General features: G+C 43.2%; 1 protein-coding gene across 11 annotated transcripts in view; it reads left to right on the top strand.

Annotated features, from left to right (window-relative positions):
• The window catches only part of dock10 (dedicator of cytokinesis 10), a 62,294-nt gene that overhangs the window by 7,152 nt on the left and 37,155 nt on the right, over positions 1-17,987 (top strand). For 5 of the 11 annotated variants that reach the window (XM_034604162.1, XM_034604161.1, XM_034604169.1 and 2 more), the window contains exon 1: positions 13,289-13,756. The exons of 2 other annotated variants lie outside the window; for them this stretch is intronic. In XM_034604162.1, the coding sequence (XP_034460053.1) occupies positions 13,598-13,756 (159 nt within the window). In that variant the 5' untranslated portion in view covers positions 13,289-13,597. Of the gene's footprint in view, positions 1-13,288; positions 13,757-17,987 lie in introns of those variants that run through there. 4 more of the 11 variants (XM_034604166.1, XM_034604159.1, XM_034604165.1 and 1 more) reach the window with 2 other exon arrangements.

Genomic DNA, 17,987 nt, shown 5'->3' with positions numbered 1-17,987 from the left:
TCCCTGCCTGCCAATACACTTATGCTCTTACATAAGTCGGAGATTTGGAAAACGTACTGCAGTTGGATTGTATAACCATACAAATATGGCTGCGAGAGAAAAGAGACTCAACAAGAACAATCAAGAAAAGAGCTTCGCGTCTCTTACGTTGCATTGGAACTATTAAAGTAGGAATATACAGAATAATGGGTGAAGGTTGGACGTTACAGATAAAATACAAACCATTTCTGCTAAAGTCATAAAACATTAAATGTGATATAAAGAACAACTATATAGAATAACACCCTAGGTTGGGTTTCTAAAAAGTTTTAAGAATGTCTTCCATACTTAAAAATATATCTTCATTATGTGAATCTTCATTTAATGCTACTTTCGTCCCTCATTTTTGAAGATAAATTCTTGATTGCATGCATAGTTTGTTGTCTTTCTTTCTCAACGATACAGATATTTGCACGCTGTGAGAAAACTACAGACAAGACCAACGTGGAACTGATAATCGTCACTGAAACAAACACCCCAGTCAGACCTATTGCAGTACACTCGGCTTGGCTATGAGAATGACGATGGATACTGTCTCTGTCTGTAGTTTGTGAGATAACGTGGTGTTTTAGGGTTAAATTCTACTCAGCTACTTCACCTTATCTTCTTCATATCGTACTTGACATAGATCTTAAATTTCATTCATTATGGTCTTAAAAATGCTATATCCAACTCAGCAAGTGCCATAACTGACTGACTCCAGCTAGTGTTGAGGTCATTATCTACTAGAGAAATTGGTCACAAAACAAGATGCATAATGATCCGGGTGCAGTTTCCTTGAGGGAAGACCCTGATTACACTGTAGCTGAATTAGCGCTGGTACATAGCGCTCCACTGATCAGCCAGGATATTAAAATGTGTCAGAGGTTTTTAATGTTGTGGCTATTGGGTTGTTTTGACTGAACATGAAGTCATGGAAAATAACTGAAACTTAAAAACAATCAAAACAGGCCCCAGTATTAAAACTTGTAACGGCTCTCATGTTGTGGTTCATCAGGGTATGACTGATCGTGCTCAGCAGACATACACACACATTCAGAGATGTGATGTTGATTTATTTGTGTTATTTTGCATGCATGTCATGTCTTGGGTCCACCGTCTCAAAATCACCATTGCGTTATTGTCACACGATCGTTATCGGTCTCAGCTTGCATTACTGTCATATCTTGCAAAGAAGTTACAAATAAGGTTGTGAAAGTGTCACCTTCTCCTAGGCCGTGGTTGTGCACACGAGGGACAGGATGTCATGCTGACTCACACCCACACCCACACACCCCCACACACACACACACACACACACACACACACACACACACACACACAGATGCATTTGGTGTCTCTAGACAACTCAGCTTGCAGCGTTTCTCAGAAGCACTTCTCCTTGGCGCCTCCGTCATGTGGTGCAACTTAAATATGTCTCGTATCACTTTTGAGATTTCAGCAGCAGGGTGACAGATACCTTTTCTTTTCCTCTTGTCAGACCTCCCCTCACCCCGTCTCCCTCTCTGTTCCTCCCTCCACTTTACCTCCTCTCACCTCAATCGCTTACCTTTTCACTTCTTACCTTGCTGCTTTGCTCCCTCTCTGCCTTTTTATCCTGGCACCACATGAATTCCCCTAATTACCTCCACTTCCTTTCTACTGCCTCCATCTTTCTTCAACATCCCCTGGATTACGTTCACTCGGCTCTTCTTCTCCTCGCTCCTTGTTATGTTGAGTGAATGCTTCTGCTGTCACCGGTGTGTTTATACACACGCAGACAAGAGAATAGAGAAAGGGATTAGAGAAGATGAATAGCTCTTTGACATTTGTTATGACTGAGCTGCCTGCGACTCGACCGTGTTTGCCTGATAACAGTAGGGCCGTGCACTGCCAGGCCTTGGTGTGTGCGTCTCTCTCGATCCCCCATCGTCTAAATGACTCATTCAGAAAGGGCAGAGAAATAAAAGCAAAGCGAGGAGAGAGAGAGAGAGAGAGAGAGAGAGAGAGAGAGAGAGAGAGAGAGAGAGAGAGAGAGAGAGAGAGAGAGAGAGAGAGAGAGAGAGAGAGAGAGAGAGAGAGAGAGAGAGAGAGAGAGAGTGTCACTGGTGACACTGTCTCCTGCTGAATTCCCCCCACTGTTTGAACTCCGTGTGATGCTGCACAGTGATCTCAGTAATGTACGTGCTGGGTGTGAGCACAGGAAGTCCCTGAAATACATGTACAGTAGCATTGTGGTGTAAGACAGCCAGTTGTTGAATTGTATAAGAGAATAAAAGTCTGTTTAGTCTAGGTAGGAAAAGGGGATAGAGAGAAAGTGTCTGTCTGTCTGTCAGTGTTTGTGAGGTCACATGAGAGAGAGGGAGAGAGCGAGGTCCCCCGAGGCGCCACACATTGTGCCAAAGTGCCTTTACAATAGGCTCTTTGGAGAGAGAGAGAGGCTTCACAGCCAGTGAACCGCTGCATTCACACTGAGCTGACCAGGCTTCGCCTCGCCAGAGCTTAACTTTTATACCCTCTCTCGTTCTGTAAAACTCCATCCAGCCTCGCCGCCCTGCCCCGCACCTTCACAGACACCAGCGTCCACTCCACTCGTCCATCCAGACTCTGTTCATGGCCCTCGGAGAGAGGGGTTGAGGAAAGGGGGGGGGGGGTCCACTTCACATACTGGACTAAGAATAGTTCAGCAACTCTCTGCGAGTGAATCGCTGTGTTGTGTCTCTCCCTCACGCTGCATTCCAGAGTAGGAGCCCATGAATATGTTAACGCCATTACCGTCCGACCTCCATGGCCTGCTGCCCTCACCCTGTGTATCTGCACACACACACACACACACACACACACACACACACACACACACACACACACACACACACACACACACACACACACACACACACACACACACACACACTGTGGCAGTTCTACGTGATATGGACTTTACTCTCATTTACTGTCTCCTCTGACTGGACAGAGTGGGACAGAGGGAGCAGGGGCAGGATCCATCTCATTAGAGATATAATCTGTAACAATTCGTCGTTAAAATGTCTAAAAACAAAGAGACCTATGTTAAATATTTTGTTGACTTGGGTATTTAAATTATGCAAAAATGTTTCCAACAATTTCCGAAACCCAAAGAAACCCCCAGTTTAATTTAAGGGAACGAGACTTTTCCTTTTGCTCGACTTTTAACTGCATCACATCGACTTTACCTGTGGCTTTGCCTGTCACTGCTGTAACCCGCAGCTCAAACCATGTATGACGAAGGAGAAACACCATGTTAGCCAGAGAGCAGTCGGCTGTTTTTTCTACTACTGTTTCTATTGGACACTCTTTTGTTATTGTTTTCATTGACCCCTAGCGGCCAAAAATGACAAATTATCAGATGCTACATTTTGTACATGTCGACTTTAGAGTCTGTAAATCTTAAAACAGGACTGTGTTTTTGTCACGTGGTCAAATCCTCTAGATCCTTTTTCTCCCTCTCTGCTCTGCCTGTCGAACTGTTCCCTGTTGGCTTTGATCAACCCGGCTGAACCTCCCATAATCCTGTCTGACCGTGTCTGTCCTCCTGGCCCCAGTGTCAGGAAGTACAAGAGAAAGAAACAGGCAGCAGCTATTGTTCATATTTCACTACTGGCATCAGCAGCGGTTACACACATCCATTCACACAACGCTCACAAAGATACAGGTACACAGGTGCATACACACTCTATTATGTCTGTGGTACCTGTACATCTGTAAGAAATAGAACAGGCAGTTCTCACTTACAGATCATGTGTTGACTTGAGTAGCAGCTCATAGACGCAATAGCTAAAAACAAATAGCACTCACAAAGAATCCTAGATCCACCCCTTTGTCCTGTTGAATTAAATGGGTTTTCTCTTGGCCCCATGCCCCATCCTTCCAAATGAAACTGGAATTACATGAACCAATATACCCCAAAATTTGAGTAATTTTTTACTTTAGGTCCAGTTCTAACTTAGTGTAAGGACTCTTGAAGGATATAGTCAGTGTACAGTCAAAGTTTTTATTCTGCCAAGTCAAGAGTACTGCTGACTGAGAGGTGTCTCACTGAAATGTGTCCCCCCGGAAACATAGCCTCGAGGTAAATAGCTTAAAAAGTGAAGGTAGTGAAGTGATACATAAATCCGTGACTATCTGAGATGGCTGTGGATGCTGATATTAAGCGGGAAGGAGTCAGTAGGAATTTATATTATTTTACATCCGAAGCCAGTCTGTGCACCTGTGCTGACCCACTGGCTGCTTGTGTCTGACTCACTACATCAATTTTGTGCACCTTAAACGTCAGGCAAAGACTTGAAATGAGGTTTGCAAAAGAAATAAGCGAGGGGGGATAAGCGCATCGGGCAGAGAGGGAGCTGGAGAAGGGACTTTTGAGTCTATGAGCGGGGGAGAGAAAGAGGGGAGGGAATTGGGGGGGAAACGTATAAGGAAGGGTAACGCATAATGAGAGCGCACAAGGAAAAGTCTTCAGAACAGCTGCGTCCTCCGTCTACACTGGGACCTCGGGGAGAAGGAGCAGTGCTGAGTGGGCGTCTGGTAGATAGTCAGCGCTGGTGTGGAGATTACTCTGAGGTCACATGTAGGCTTTGTGTAGGTGGCATACTGTATGTAGACGTTATAGTTGCCCATAGCATTTATTGCACGCAAGGCATTCAGGTGGGCTTCTTCATAACTGTGAGCGTGTAGATTGGGGGGGTCTTCATAAAGTCTGACGATTTTGTTATTGGTGTGAATTAAGCTCATATGTAAATGTTTTAAATACCGACGGATGTTTTAGCTTTTCACCACCGTGTCCACCGTCCGAGTGTGAAATTCTGCCAAGACTACGTTAAAGTAAATATTGGCTTCAGGCTGATGTAGGATGAAGTGCCGGGTTCAGAGTGAGGACACATTTTTCAAGCTAACAGGAAAACCGAAATCGTTTGGAAAGATCGCTCGACAAATTACAGGACAGTTACAGTTTCCTACCGTCAGTGACTCAGATATGCAGCGGAAGTAGAGATAAGAGATTTAGGGTATTTCAGAGTTTGACTTGGCTCCTGTCTCACCTGGACGGGAAACAGGAGAGGCCTTCAGCAGCTGTGGAAATGACCCAGATGTGATCGCAGAGAAACACACGGAGGCATGGCAGCGCAGAGAGAGGAATTATGACTACTGTACAGGAATGGTATTTATTATTCTGCTGCACTGCTCTTTCCTGTAATGTCAGCGTTCGATGAACAGATTATTATTGGCAAAAACCTTCTCTCCTTTACAACTGAGGGAACAGCTCTTCTGCTCTGCTCAATGCTGTTACCTTAAATTGTCCCTTGTGTGCAGACCAAGCTGAAACGTAACCTGCGTTTTACTTTAATATTTAATAACAATCTAACAGTGGTCAGTAACATTTTAAAAGTATACCACCAAGTTAAAATGCTTTACCACCACATGCATTTGCATAAAGATGGGTAGTACTGCAAACTATTCATTGCAGAGCGCGTGAGAAGCTGTGACCTCAACCGTCAGGAGGGAGGAGGGGATGGGAGGAGAGGAGAGGGGAGGGGGAGAGAACCGCTGGGAGATGTGGAGAGATGCCACGTGGGAGAGTGAATTAATGAGGCACCAGCTCTGTGACAGTAGCTGTGTGTCTTTCTGCTGCTTATACAGCTAATTAAGACTGGTATTCCGTAATACTATTCTAGTACATGTAATATTTGTACTCTCTTGTCTTACAGTTAGGGCTTTTTTTTTCACCGTGATGCAGGTTTATGAAGGTGGCAGTCAGTGATTATTTTTCTTAAGCAGTTTTGTTTTTATTATAACATTGAGTCTTAATCCCCACCCACCACTCCATCCCACCGAGCCTTTGCTAGAGAAAAAAACACATGTAAAGATAAATACGTTAAAGTAAAATCCCAGCAGAACACACCACATAAAGCCAAAAACAACAAGAAAAAAAGAAAACGAAGAAAACCTGAAAAGAATGAAAAACAGGGGGGAAAAGAAAAGAATAGAAACTTCACTTCAAACTGCTTCAACACTCTTGGCCAAGGGTTCAAAGGAATACATTTATTGCGGCCAGAGATTATATATTAAAAAGAAGTATTAGTTTTATTGTTTTTACAATTGACTCCAAACTGAATGGAAGGATCTTACAGAATAGACAAAGAAACAATACTGTACTTAGATGTGGGTCATCTCACCTGAAACACAGACCACTTCCACTAACATCATAAAAAGTATTTATTATAATAGAGTAAAACTTTTTCGAGAAAATACAATAAAATAATATTTTACCATATCAGAAAAACCGTTTCCTGGACGATCTCCTGGTGCTGAATATAAAACCATCTCTGGACTCTGGTTTTATCCCACATGCATTTCATGTGTCTCCATAAATTATGCAATGAGCAAACTATAAATAAATAAAAAACACTTTCCCACTTTACATACAGCTGACCTATTCGTTTCTAAACATGTTTAAAGTTACAGTTACAGATAATCGGACAGGCTCCTCCGTCAGGCTCTATTTGACACAATATGCTGCCTGATGGTTTGTTATCATAGAGGGGGGCCTCTTCAAATGCTACATGAACTAAGCTGTGTGTTGTATTTGTGTCCCGTCTGGATTTTTGCAAATACTAAAAAAAGAGGGTATGTGTGGACACGATGAAACGTGAGGTTTCTGGAGGTTTTGGGGGGATTTGGGACTGGGGACTGAATTTTCGGGGCGGTGAGTTCAAGCTGAATGAAAGAAAATGTCTTAACAATGCAGCTGCTCCTCACCAACTTCCCCATATCCCCCTCCTCATCATCCCCTCTCATGCTCTCCCCCCTCTGCCTCGGGACTTCAGTTCAGTAAAGACATTTTAATAGCTTCCTTTTATAAACAAACCAGCTGCCAGACGACCAGATAGTATCTCTGGCACAGAGCGCCTCCTGCAGGTCATTCGGTGGAGACATGGCAGTGGTAGCGGCTGATACTCCGGGGTGTGGAGACTGGCACAGACCGATGCACCGGGCCTGCTGTGGTGAGCTCTCAGCACTAGATGGCATTGGCTGTGTGCTGTTGCTCAGTTCTTCCTGTTACTTCCTCCAGAAAACAGCTGAACAGCTGAAAAAAAAGTTACACATCACTCAACATGATCTTTTCACTTTAGGGTTGCAAAGTTATAATAGTAAATCAGGATTTTGACTGATATTTGCCGTTGCTTTCTCAAATTAAAATAGTTTTCTATTGTTTGCATTAAGAGGGAAGTCCATTTCTAATTTCCTCCCCAGGTTGCTTCAACCAATAATAAAGCTGCTGTGCATCATGTGACAATCAGACATCAGAAGCCAAATCAAATCTAACACAGAGATGCATAATAATGGAGGAACAACAAAATCAAGAGCAGATGCACTTCAAACACTATTTTGCTGCAGCTGCTGCACAGCAGGGCAACGCCATGATTTCCCACAAATATCTTTCACCTGACTTGTAACCAGGTTTCTGCCACCAGATGAGTTTCATATAAATTCTTTTTCAGAGAATAGTGGCTTAAAACCTTAATCCAAATTCTGAGAAAGGCAGTTCTGATTGTCATCTTACTATGAGATATAATATGTGTATCAGGTAAAAAAAAAAAACCTGCAGACTTTTTGTGTCTTCCTGTTATTGCAAAAATACGTTTTACTGTGGTGTTGCAACCACCAGCTGAGGTTTTACTAAGAACTGTAAATCAGGATGAGTTTGAGACAATATTAATAGCGCTAGAGAAGAAGATAAACCACATAGAAAAACATAGGAACGTCTTGAGCTGCAGAGTTCCTGTTCTTTATTCTATGAGCTATAAAAATGGGTCCTTTGAACGACAGATATAGAAACATATATATGACTTGATCAATTTAATTTGCTCAAACAAATCAGATCAAAACGTATAAAACTCTTTCTTGCATGATCTGCAGCTGGGTTCCTGAGAAACAGATTTATTTTATCTGAAGGTTTGTAGTTTCAGTGTTCTCGTCTTTCCGTAGCTGCTCAGTGTGAATCCACCATCTCTGCAGCACATAACACAAAAACACTGGATGTGTGTGTGTGTTGTGTGAGAACAAGGGGGGTGTAGTGCATAGAGGTCGACCCTGTGTCCCTGTTGTTGCCCCGCGAGTGCCACGATGGGGGGGCCAGGCCGGAGTTTGCCGAGAACCCGGCACACGTGAGTGACAGCATCCTTCCTGTTGTGGTCACCATGGGAACAGGATAGTGTTTTCCCAAGTAAACTCAGCGGAGCCCTGTGCCACATCAAACGCTGCTGCCATGAGTCAGCCTGCAGCTCTACAGGGAGCCTAACTTTAGCCCAGCTAACTGCTTACAATGCAGCGCGGATGAGTTTAAATGGACTGTGGTTTCCTACTCGACCTAGCTGAGGTATTTGAAATCAGTAGAATAGCTTATGTTGGTCTTTTTTTCTAAATAACCTGCATGCAATTGCAGCCCGCACACACGCAGACAAACCAAACTTCTGCAATACTAGTGCACATGACCGTGCACTGCTTTTTCACTTCCAGTGTTGTTCAGCAAAGTAAAGGTTCCACTGGGAGACGGAGGGATTTCAGAGGCCGATACCGTACAGCTGGAAAACATTAACTCTGAAAATGAGGGCCCTATACACCCCGATGATGTCATCCTTTACAGACGCTCAGACTGACACACAACTTAACCCTGGTTACACACAAGCAAACTTTTTCCAAACACATTCCCTTTTATTGAAGTTAGCTAACCTCCCAGTGTTTCTTTTATTTCAGCAGGTCATCGGAACAACACGCAAAACTATAAACTCTGTCTTCAAGTTGTACACTTTATGTTTTATAAATGAGCTGCTTAAATATGAATTATATTGCATTGAAAACCAACAATAGCAGTAAAATGTTTATATGTGACAACATAAAAATAAAGACGGCTTTTCTGAAATAAAACTTGCAGGAAGAATCAAATAAATTCCGGTGTGGATCCGGACAAAAGAGGCAGATCCAGGAATTGTTTTTATCACTTTCTTTAACATCGCAAGATGGTGCATTCTTCAACATTTTCCCAGTTTTCCCAGGGAATAATTCATGGATTGAGTTGGAACTAAATTAGGGAACTGATATCAATGAGTTTGTGCGAAGTGGTGCAGCTTGATTTAATTTAAGGGGACTGTTAGGTATGCGCTCTACTGAGGGCTCTCTCTATTCTCATATTATTTAAAGGCCCTGATTCTGTCTTGGAGATCTCCCTGGGAATTAAAACCTACTTAAATACTTCTTTTAGTTTTTTTTTCCTGCAAGGTCACATTTAATAGCAGCAGTTACTTACAAAGTCACAAGTGCTTTCTCTTGTTTCCTTTCTTTTATCTTTCTTCTCGGAAAAGTCTGAGAAAGAACGGTTCCATATCATTTGCTTTCTCTGAAGTTATTTGAAGAATAAATGACCCATGGAATAAAGAAGGGGTTGGAATTCATCATCCAAGTTTCAAAGGAGTTTAGAAATCGGGCATGTGAGTTACAGATGAGCAATTGAGCATAAACAGGGAGCGACAGAAGAGGAAAAAAGCAGATAGAAGGAAGAAGTAGAGCAGATTGTTGCATCTCATTCTGTGCATGGTGTCAACCCTTTGTGTTTTTGTCTTGGGATGTGACACTATCCTTGTAGAGTTTTGTTCTCCCCTCTCATTTTGTAATTTATTTATTCCTCTAACTGCAGTATACTGGTGTTCCGGGAGATGAGCTGCTTAGCTCTGTATCACCTCCATGTTTGTGTCTCCATCCGCAGAGAGCCTGAGTCGGTTTCCTCGTTTCCCTTCCACACAGGTTCAAGGTCCTCATCACATATTTAACACTCCACCACCTCGTTCTGTGAAAGTCGCCTCGGGTGCTTCTGCTCTAAATTCATCCCTCCCTCTGTTTCATAGGGAGGTGAAGTGAAACTATCACAAAACGGGCTCCAGCAAAACAAACAAATTGCAGAGAGGATTGTAGTGATCAAGGCAAGGCAATTTTTATTTATGAAGCACCTTTCATACGCAGAGGTAGATGCTTTCAGATTTAAAAATCTGAAAGCATAGTTTCACACAATTTCCTCGCAAAATAAAAGATCAAAAAGAGTAGTGTAATGGAGACTGCAGCGTTTCCGCATTAAGACTGCAAGGTTTTCCAATGGGAAACGTGCAGGAATTTTTCATTTGATATTTATTTGGCTTTGTATCATCAGTGAAAGACTTGCAGCATGAATGTAATGTGATCAGACCTCATCCAATAATGTCACAATAGCCTTAAACCAGCAAACTCCTGACACCAAATACAAGCACTGTATCTTTTCCATCGAATATTTATTTTGTGTCGTGTGCACCAGTGCATAAAAACCATGTTAGAAAAACATATTGCTAAAAAAGTTTGAAACTTGGCTGATGTGTAAATGTTGGCAAATTTGTAAGATTTGGTAATCTGATATTTGAATAACATGACCTGCTCATTATTCTCCTCATGTTTCATTCTAACTGTGTAGATGCAGCACAGATCTGCTGCACCAGAGAGTCCTAATTATAGGAATTCGAACAGTCCCCTAAAATCTTTGCACCAACTTTTTCATGTCCGTTTGGACATATAGTTCTAAAATGATTAAAGATACAGATGAAGTGTGGATTCCTCTCTGAATCCACATTATCTCAGCTACATATTGGTGATAGTTATAGGTTTCCAGTCCTATTGTCACTGTACAGTGGCTGAAAAGGGCCTACCGCCCTATGAAACCACGTTTAAATCCACCAGATCTGGATTTTTTTATTTGGATCTATAGATATCAGTCCCCTAAATGAGGCAGATTTTGCAATGTTTAAGAAAGTTATTTAAAAAATCTTGTATCCGCCCTTTTGTGCGGATCTGCCACTAAATTTAATGGGGGTCTTTCTTTGGTCCGTGTTCCATCCTTTCACCAAGTTTTGTGGAAATCCGTTGAGTAGTTTTTGCGTAATCCTGCTGACAAACCAGCCATTCGACCAACCAACAGGGAAGAAGAGGCAAAATTCACATGAACGTAATCTCAACATCACTTAAACTCATATTTAAAATCATATTATCTAGTTAGACTCTATAGGGCAGTACAGCATCAGTTCATGGAATAATTAAAATTGAACCATGGTTTGGATGGAGACAGTCGAAATGCTACAGTGATATGATCAGTGTTTGTGTACAGTGTGAAGGCAGGCGGAGTGAATGCGAGCTCGGCTGTGGAACATGGGGACTCTGCTGGCAGCTAGAGGGCATGATTGTGTGTGGGCATATTTGCATGACAGGACCATTGTGGAGGCCTGGCGTTCACACAAAGCCCATCTCTGTGGTTTCTGTGAGCTTTAGCTGCTGCCATCAGGCATGTTGCACTGAAGAGCTTTTACTGAGATGCAGTGGTTTTGGAGGCAGGGGGTGGGGGGGCGATGGGGAGGATGGTGTTGGCGGTGGGTGCGGTTAGCGTTTCATCTCTCTCGCCTCTTTGTACATTGCACTGGACATGACTGCACTGTCATCTCCTGCCGAGTGGGGCACATTAATATTTCTACACTGCGTGGGAGAGAATTTGCGATGGCCCTGTGTGCACACGCCTTTCTATGCGTTTGTGTGTGTTGCGCTGTTTATATTTAGCTATGTAAAGCATTATAATAATGAGCATTTATGTGGGCGGTGGGTGGCATCTTCTGTCACATTCACATGGAACGATCTTAATCGTGACCTAACAACATCACCATGGTTACCTCCTACTCTCTGCAGGGAGCGCGGCATGTGCAAATGTCTGGACCTCCACATTACTGTATATGTCACTAAATTATAGATCTGCTGAGGGCCTTTGACTATTATGCATACATCAAGCTAAATTATATTGCATTACAAGCTAAATATGTTAAACATTCCCTTTAAACGACCCTATAGGTGCACAAAGCTGTTTCTATTGCAGCGATGCTTCGTACATGCAGCGTTTGTTGGACACATTTGCATGTTTAAACGAGGGATTTGTTATAAAAGTGTAATGTAATTGGAAACATCCACAAATTAAATTATAGTTAATGTGTCAAAACTAAATATAAAAGCTTGAAAAGATACAAGTGAATTCAAACCATCACATGTATATTACCACATTAAGCTTCACCACATATATAGGACATATATTTATCCATGGGAATGTATTCTAATTGATTTTAACAGTTATTGTTCCATTGAATAGATATTACAGCTTAAAGAAGTTCATCTTGTCACGGTCAGCTGGTTTCACTTGTTTGGATCATGTCAACTCTTCTCTCTCCAAACCAAAATCCAGGCTGCAAAACTTAAAGTGTGACTGGCACGAACACAAAGAGGAATTTTAGACGAGATTTCAAATTGCTGCAGAGCATTTGAAAACCATTTTGTTCTCAGAGTGCTCTTTCTTCTTTCACTTAAGCCACAAACTGGAATCACAAATGATAGAGACCAGATGTTATGGTGACATGAGAAAAATCTGAGTGGTGAAAGCGATTGTCGCTGGAGCTCTGGGACATCAAATCTGATGTCGTGGAATTTTATTGAAAGGCTTCAGTCGGTTTCCTATTGCCTGTTTATGTGCTGATTCAAAGTCAGGGGGGGAATTTCACATTGTAGCTCTACAGTCAGAAAACTCCACATGCATGCTCCGTCTGTAAAGCCGCCCACTCCCCCACTTTACAACCATCCGCTTTCCTTTCAACAGCCCCTCTCACCACTGCTCCCAAACACTCTTCCCCGAGCCTGACACACACTCTGCCCACCTCCATGCTGGAATATTAAACAGAATTTACTGTCGCAGATGCATGAATATGCATAAACACACACCGCAATGGAATCTCTGTGCACTGTCTTGTGAAAAGCAACAGTTTATTTCACAGAATCAGTCGCAGTGTGCAGGAGTGTGTCGTCAGTGCACATACTGCAGAGGCAGAGCCAGCAGAACTCTTGACTTGAAAGGACCGGTGTGACTGCAAAAAAAATTGGACACCGACAAGTGAATGCAGCAGAATGAAAATCAGAAAGAATATGTGTGTGTCTGCGTGTGCGTGCATACAGTATATGTGTGTGTGTGTGTGTATATAGCAGCTGGTTCTGGTCAGCTGACAACTATTGTAGACTCTGATTTGTTGGGTGAGCTGGGCTGGGCTGAACCGTGCACAGCTGCAGTCTCTCTCCGTGTGTGTGTGTGTGTGTTAGAGAGAGAGGGGGAGAGAGAGACATGTAAGGCTGCCACTGTGTGAGCTCTGCAGCGGCAACATTAGGAGCTGGAGACTGGAGCAGAGCAGTGCAGGAAAGGCAGAGGGAGCTTGCAGGGCAGGACTGGTGGAAGTGAAGCCTTAGGGGGAGGCGAGGTCGGACGGCTATGATGCCTCAGTTTTCCCACCGGGCTTGAACACGGCGCAGCATCACTGGCTGGACCAGGGGGCTGAAGTGAGCTGCACGAAACTGTGTCATCAAGACAGACAGCTGAGCTCAGGTACAGACCAGGTGAAGCCTTTACTGCTGGACGGGACCAGGCCGAGCTGAGAGTCGACAGCAGTGGATTATGGGTTGTTCGGCCAGCGTGGTCCTACTCCTGCGCTCGGTGGGCGGGGCCGACTGCGGTCACATGTGTTCACGGCAGGACCAGATGTCATTGGACGCGGCCACGCCCACCCTAGAGGGTTACACTTCCGCCACCTCACCTTTGACCATCATTGTAATGGTAACCAGCAGCACTGCACTTCCAACTACCTCCTACCTCCAATGCATGTGTGGGCAGGTAGAGGGGACTCCAGGATGTGGGTGCGAAGCATCATTTGATGTGCTTTACTCTATAGTTTTGTGCATTTGAAATTATAATGATGGAGACGTGCTCGGAGCCAGTAGGTACAGGGATAGAGCTGTTTCTGTTTTGGCAGTTTCAAGCATTGATTTTAATCCATGTATATAAACTTATTTGTGGCATTTTGTGTTTTCGCCTCATTTCTCTCTGCAGCTGAGGTTGAGTATGATCAGTGGTCGAGGTCTGGTTGGTTCCATTCACAGCTGAGAGGCAGGAGGACGGAAATGGAGGGAGTAGAATAGAGGGGGATGGTGGGGGTCAGGCATGAGGAATCTAGTTTCTGTGGGAAAATCAGCTTTCTCTGCGTTCGGGCTACAGAGAACATGATAAAAATAGCCACCAAAAAGATGGGGGATGACAGTTCTGTGAATGAATGAATGCATGAAAGGATGAATGGTGAGATGAAGGAATCTGTGAATTAATTATATTAACATACGCGTATGTTTCTGTTACTGACTTTTTCTTTCAGAACAATGTTACATGTGGGACATCTGTTTGGCGTCTGTATCCAACAGTCCTGGCCAGACCTTTTTTTTTATTCCAGGAAAGACCCTGGTTTCTGTAAGACTAGTGGAAAAAAATGTTCAAGTTTTGGCAAGATGGGATCTTTGCAGTCGCCTTTTCAGTTTCCCCTTTCTTTCTCTCCCTCCATAAACCTTCTGTCTCCTCTGGTGCCGCCTTTTCTGGTCTCTGTGGCAATCAAGAGCCATGATACTGGAAACTCATGTAAACCTGCAGATTCTTACACTGTAAGAATAAAAGCATCAGCTGATCCGTACAGGCCAGGAAATGTTTCAAACTAAGGCCTGTCACTAAAATTCCGATATCGACTTATCGTATGATACATGGAGACGTCCACGATCATTTTTGCCAACCTCAGTATTGCTTTTGTTAACTGTAGCAACCAGTGTTGGATCACGTCACCACAGAGTCACACCCACAATCAGTCAACAATCCAATCACAATCTCAGACCACAGCCCCGTGTATTCTGAACCACTATATGAAAGTGACCTGTAGGCAGCAGAGCAATGAGTGTAAGGGGCAGAGAGGATCGCCTGTTTTACCTACGCCTAGTCTCTAAAGTCGGAGTCATAGATTGGTACCGTGGGTGCCCTGTACATATCGTATATAGAAACACTGTTGTATTGATCTACGACACGGACGCTTCTCTTTCTGTTTTATTTCCTGAGTTGTTGGTTTGAGAATATCCATGGTAAAAACCCAGAGCAGGCTGTTTTTGTTGTGTTGGTCAGGTTCATGTTCACAGACCAATGTGTGTTTCACAGCTGTCCAGGTCAGATTTGTCAGTGTTAAGTTTTAAAGGTTTGGCAATATGCATAACACTTATATTCACATCTAGAAATCCATGTCGGAAGTCAGGTTGCTGTATAATACGAGGATCAAGAGAGAAGTACAGCAGTGCGTCATCGGCATAAAAAAACACCCTATATAAGCTGCAGCGCGTAAACCGAAAACAATTGTGGTTCAGGTAGGTAACCGTGGGGAACTCCAGAGGTCAACTGCAACTTTGATAAACTTGATAGTCCTATTTCGAACATATGAATGGAACAACTTTAAACCTTTACTTTCTTTCTACCAGCTGATCAAGATTTTCAACAAGAGTGATGGAAGATGAGATTTGAGATTTGAAAGAACCACAAGGTTCTAGCAGCCAACATTGATTCATAACTTTGAAAAAGTGTTTCTCCAGAGACTGTGGCTATGACTATGGCCGGCTCTAAAACCAGACAGAAAAATCACGAAAGGTGAATTTGTGATTTTGAATGAGTATCTGCAAGAACATGGGCCAGTAAACATGTTATGAAATGTGTCTGCAGTTCTTGTTCTTGCCAAGAGAGTTTCTTTAAAAGTGGTTAAACATCTCCCATTAGAGAACGTGTATGAGAATTGTCAATAATTTAAAGTACATAAAGTAAAACTGTTAAAAAGAAAGGATTTGTTTACAGTTCTTAACTGCGGCAAACTGTCAAGACTGCACAGAAGTGATCTTAAAATTAACAAAGTGCACATTTACACGCTGGAGTCTCACACATGCTGCATGAATATTAGTCCACTGGCTGTTATAAATGCATTCCACCCTCTTTACCTCCCTCCGTCACTGCGTCACCCAGTCACCCTATCGTTGACACCGGTCAGGGACAAATGTGAATCTCTCTTTGGCCACAGTCCGTCCTCTTTGGTGTTGACCTCCTGAGCTGGATGATGTTTTTCCGGTTGGTCATTGACTTGTGAATACTTGTAAATCCACTGTAAAAACCAGGGCTGCTTATAGATTGAATAATATGACCTTTAAACAGCTGAATGGACAGACTCAAATACATTCGACTCAAATACGTTAAGATAACAGATAGAAAATTAGTGTGTGTTTTGGCAAGAGAATTAGAGAAATGAGGCAGCTTCCCTTAGAAGTTTGAATCCCCATTCGTTTCACCGTGGCTCTCCCCAGACCCTGTATTTCTCTGATGATGTAAAGCAGATGGCCTCTGTCTGCTTTCGTCTCCTCTCTGCTGTCTCAGCTTTCTCTGTCCTCCCCTCTCTTCTTTTTTGTCTTCTCTCTGTTATTGTCACACTTTCCTCTCATCGCTCCAATAACAGGCAGGAAATCCTTAAAATCTGATACAGTCCAGCTTGTGTGCATGATGTGCGAAGAGTCAAACCCAGTGATTTTCCTCCAACTTTGTCCTTCTTGTCTATCAACCTTAATCAGTTCCCAACTTAGATTAACTCTCTTTTCTCTTATGACTAATTCAGGTCATCGTCCCCTCCCCTCCCCCTGTCTCACTCCCTCTGTTTACAGTTATGCTGGAGGAAAGCCACTGCTGCTGTGAGCCACCAGTATACTGCTCGATTTGTGCCCTCCACACAGCTGTAGTTTACCAACATCATCACCCACCCTGCCTCACCCCTGCTAAGAGGGAGGGAGCAGGCGACTGGAGGAAATATTTAACGGGGGGGGGGGGGCAACAAATGAGCGGGGTAGAGAAAGAGAGGGAATCAAAGGAAGAAGCAATCAAGGAGTGCGCTGCTGAGGATGTTTGATGAGACGAGGAGGCGACAGAGGAGGTGAAAAAAAGAGGGAGCAAAGCAGGGATGGAGCCAGCTGAGGCAGCTGGTGCAGAACAGGGGGAGGATGGAGGGAGTGCAAGAGGAAGAAGACGGGAAGTTGAGCTTCTGCTCATTGCTGCAGACGTTAAATAGACTTGAAGGAGTGCAGTGCTAAGAGTGTAATTACGATTCACTGTTTCAGATGCAAAACATCAATGTCGTATTAGTGGTTATTAAATCATGTAAACATAAGATTAATGCCTTACTTAGAAGTGTCCTGTCCTGGTGGGGTTACAGGATCAGGTTGTTGTGTCACTCTCACATAAAATCACGAGATATAAAGTAGCATCATCTCATAAAACCTTATTAATTTATTAATGGTATTATGTATAAGAAAAGATCAGCTACAATTAGCCCCTGCTCTCCATACATATCCTAAGCTCACAAATTTTCTTGTTTTTACCAAGTCTGAGTTTAAACATGCGTCCGATGACCCTGTTTGTGTGTGTGAGTGTGTCTGGCTGTCTGCGTGTTAGAGAGAGAGAGAGAGGAAGAGAGCGAGCGAGTGGAGTGCCCAGCAAAGATTTTACTCATCGAAGAAAAGTATTGATCATTACGTGATAATTCCTGTTGATATTGTGGCCACATATTATGTTGCGTCATCACCGCGTTGAGAAGAAATCCATACCATCACAGATATAGCTACATGGCGTGTACGGGGCAGCTCCCCAAAACTGAAGCCAAATCATCTGGATGACCTCCTGGTGGCTGGCTGCAGTACTCCATGTTATCAGATGGGACATGGGCCAAACTTAAAAAGGGCTTATAAAATAAATGTTTTCCGAATATGTTCTGTGACATTTTATGTTATTCTTATCGCACTGATGCATGTTCAAATGTTCATGTTCCGGATATGTTTGGTTTTGACTCGCTGATGCGTCGTCCATCTCTATTTACAGTCTATGGTCCCTTTCACTCGCTGTGAGCAGTTTACTGCCTGCCAAAGAAGCAGTCCCTTTAAGTAATCAACATGATTTTCATATC

This window comes from Hippoglossus hippoglossus, chromosome 13 (genome assembly GCF_009819705.1).
Source record: "Hippoglossus hippoglossus isolate fHipHip1 chromosome 13, fHipHip1.pri, whole genome shotgun sequence".
Taxonomy (NCBI): Eukaryota; Metazoa; Chordata; class Actinopteri; order Pleuronectiformes; family Pleuronectidae; genus Hippoglossus; species Hippoglossus hippoglossus.
The sequence above is the reverse complement of the archived record's forward strand: the minus strand, read 5'-3'. Positions and strand labels throughout refer to the sequence as shown.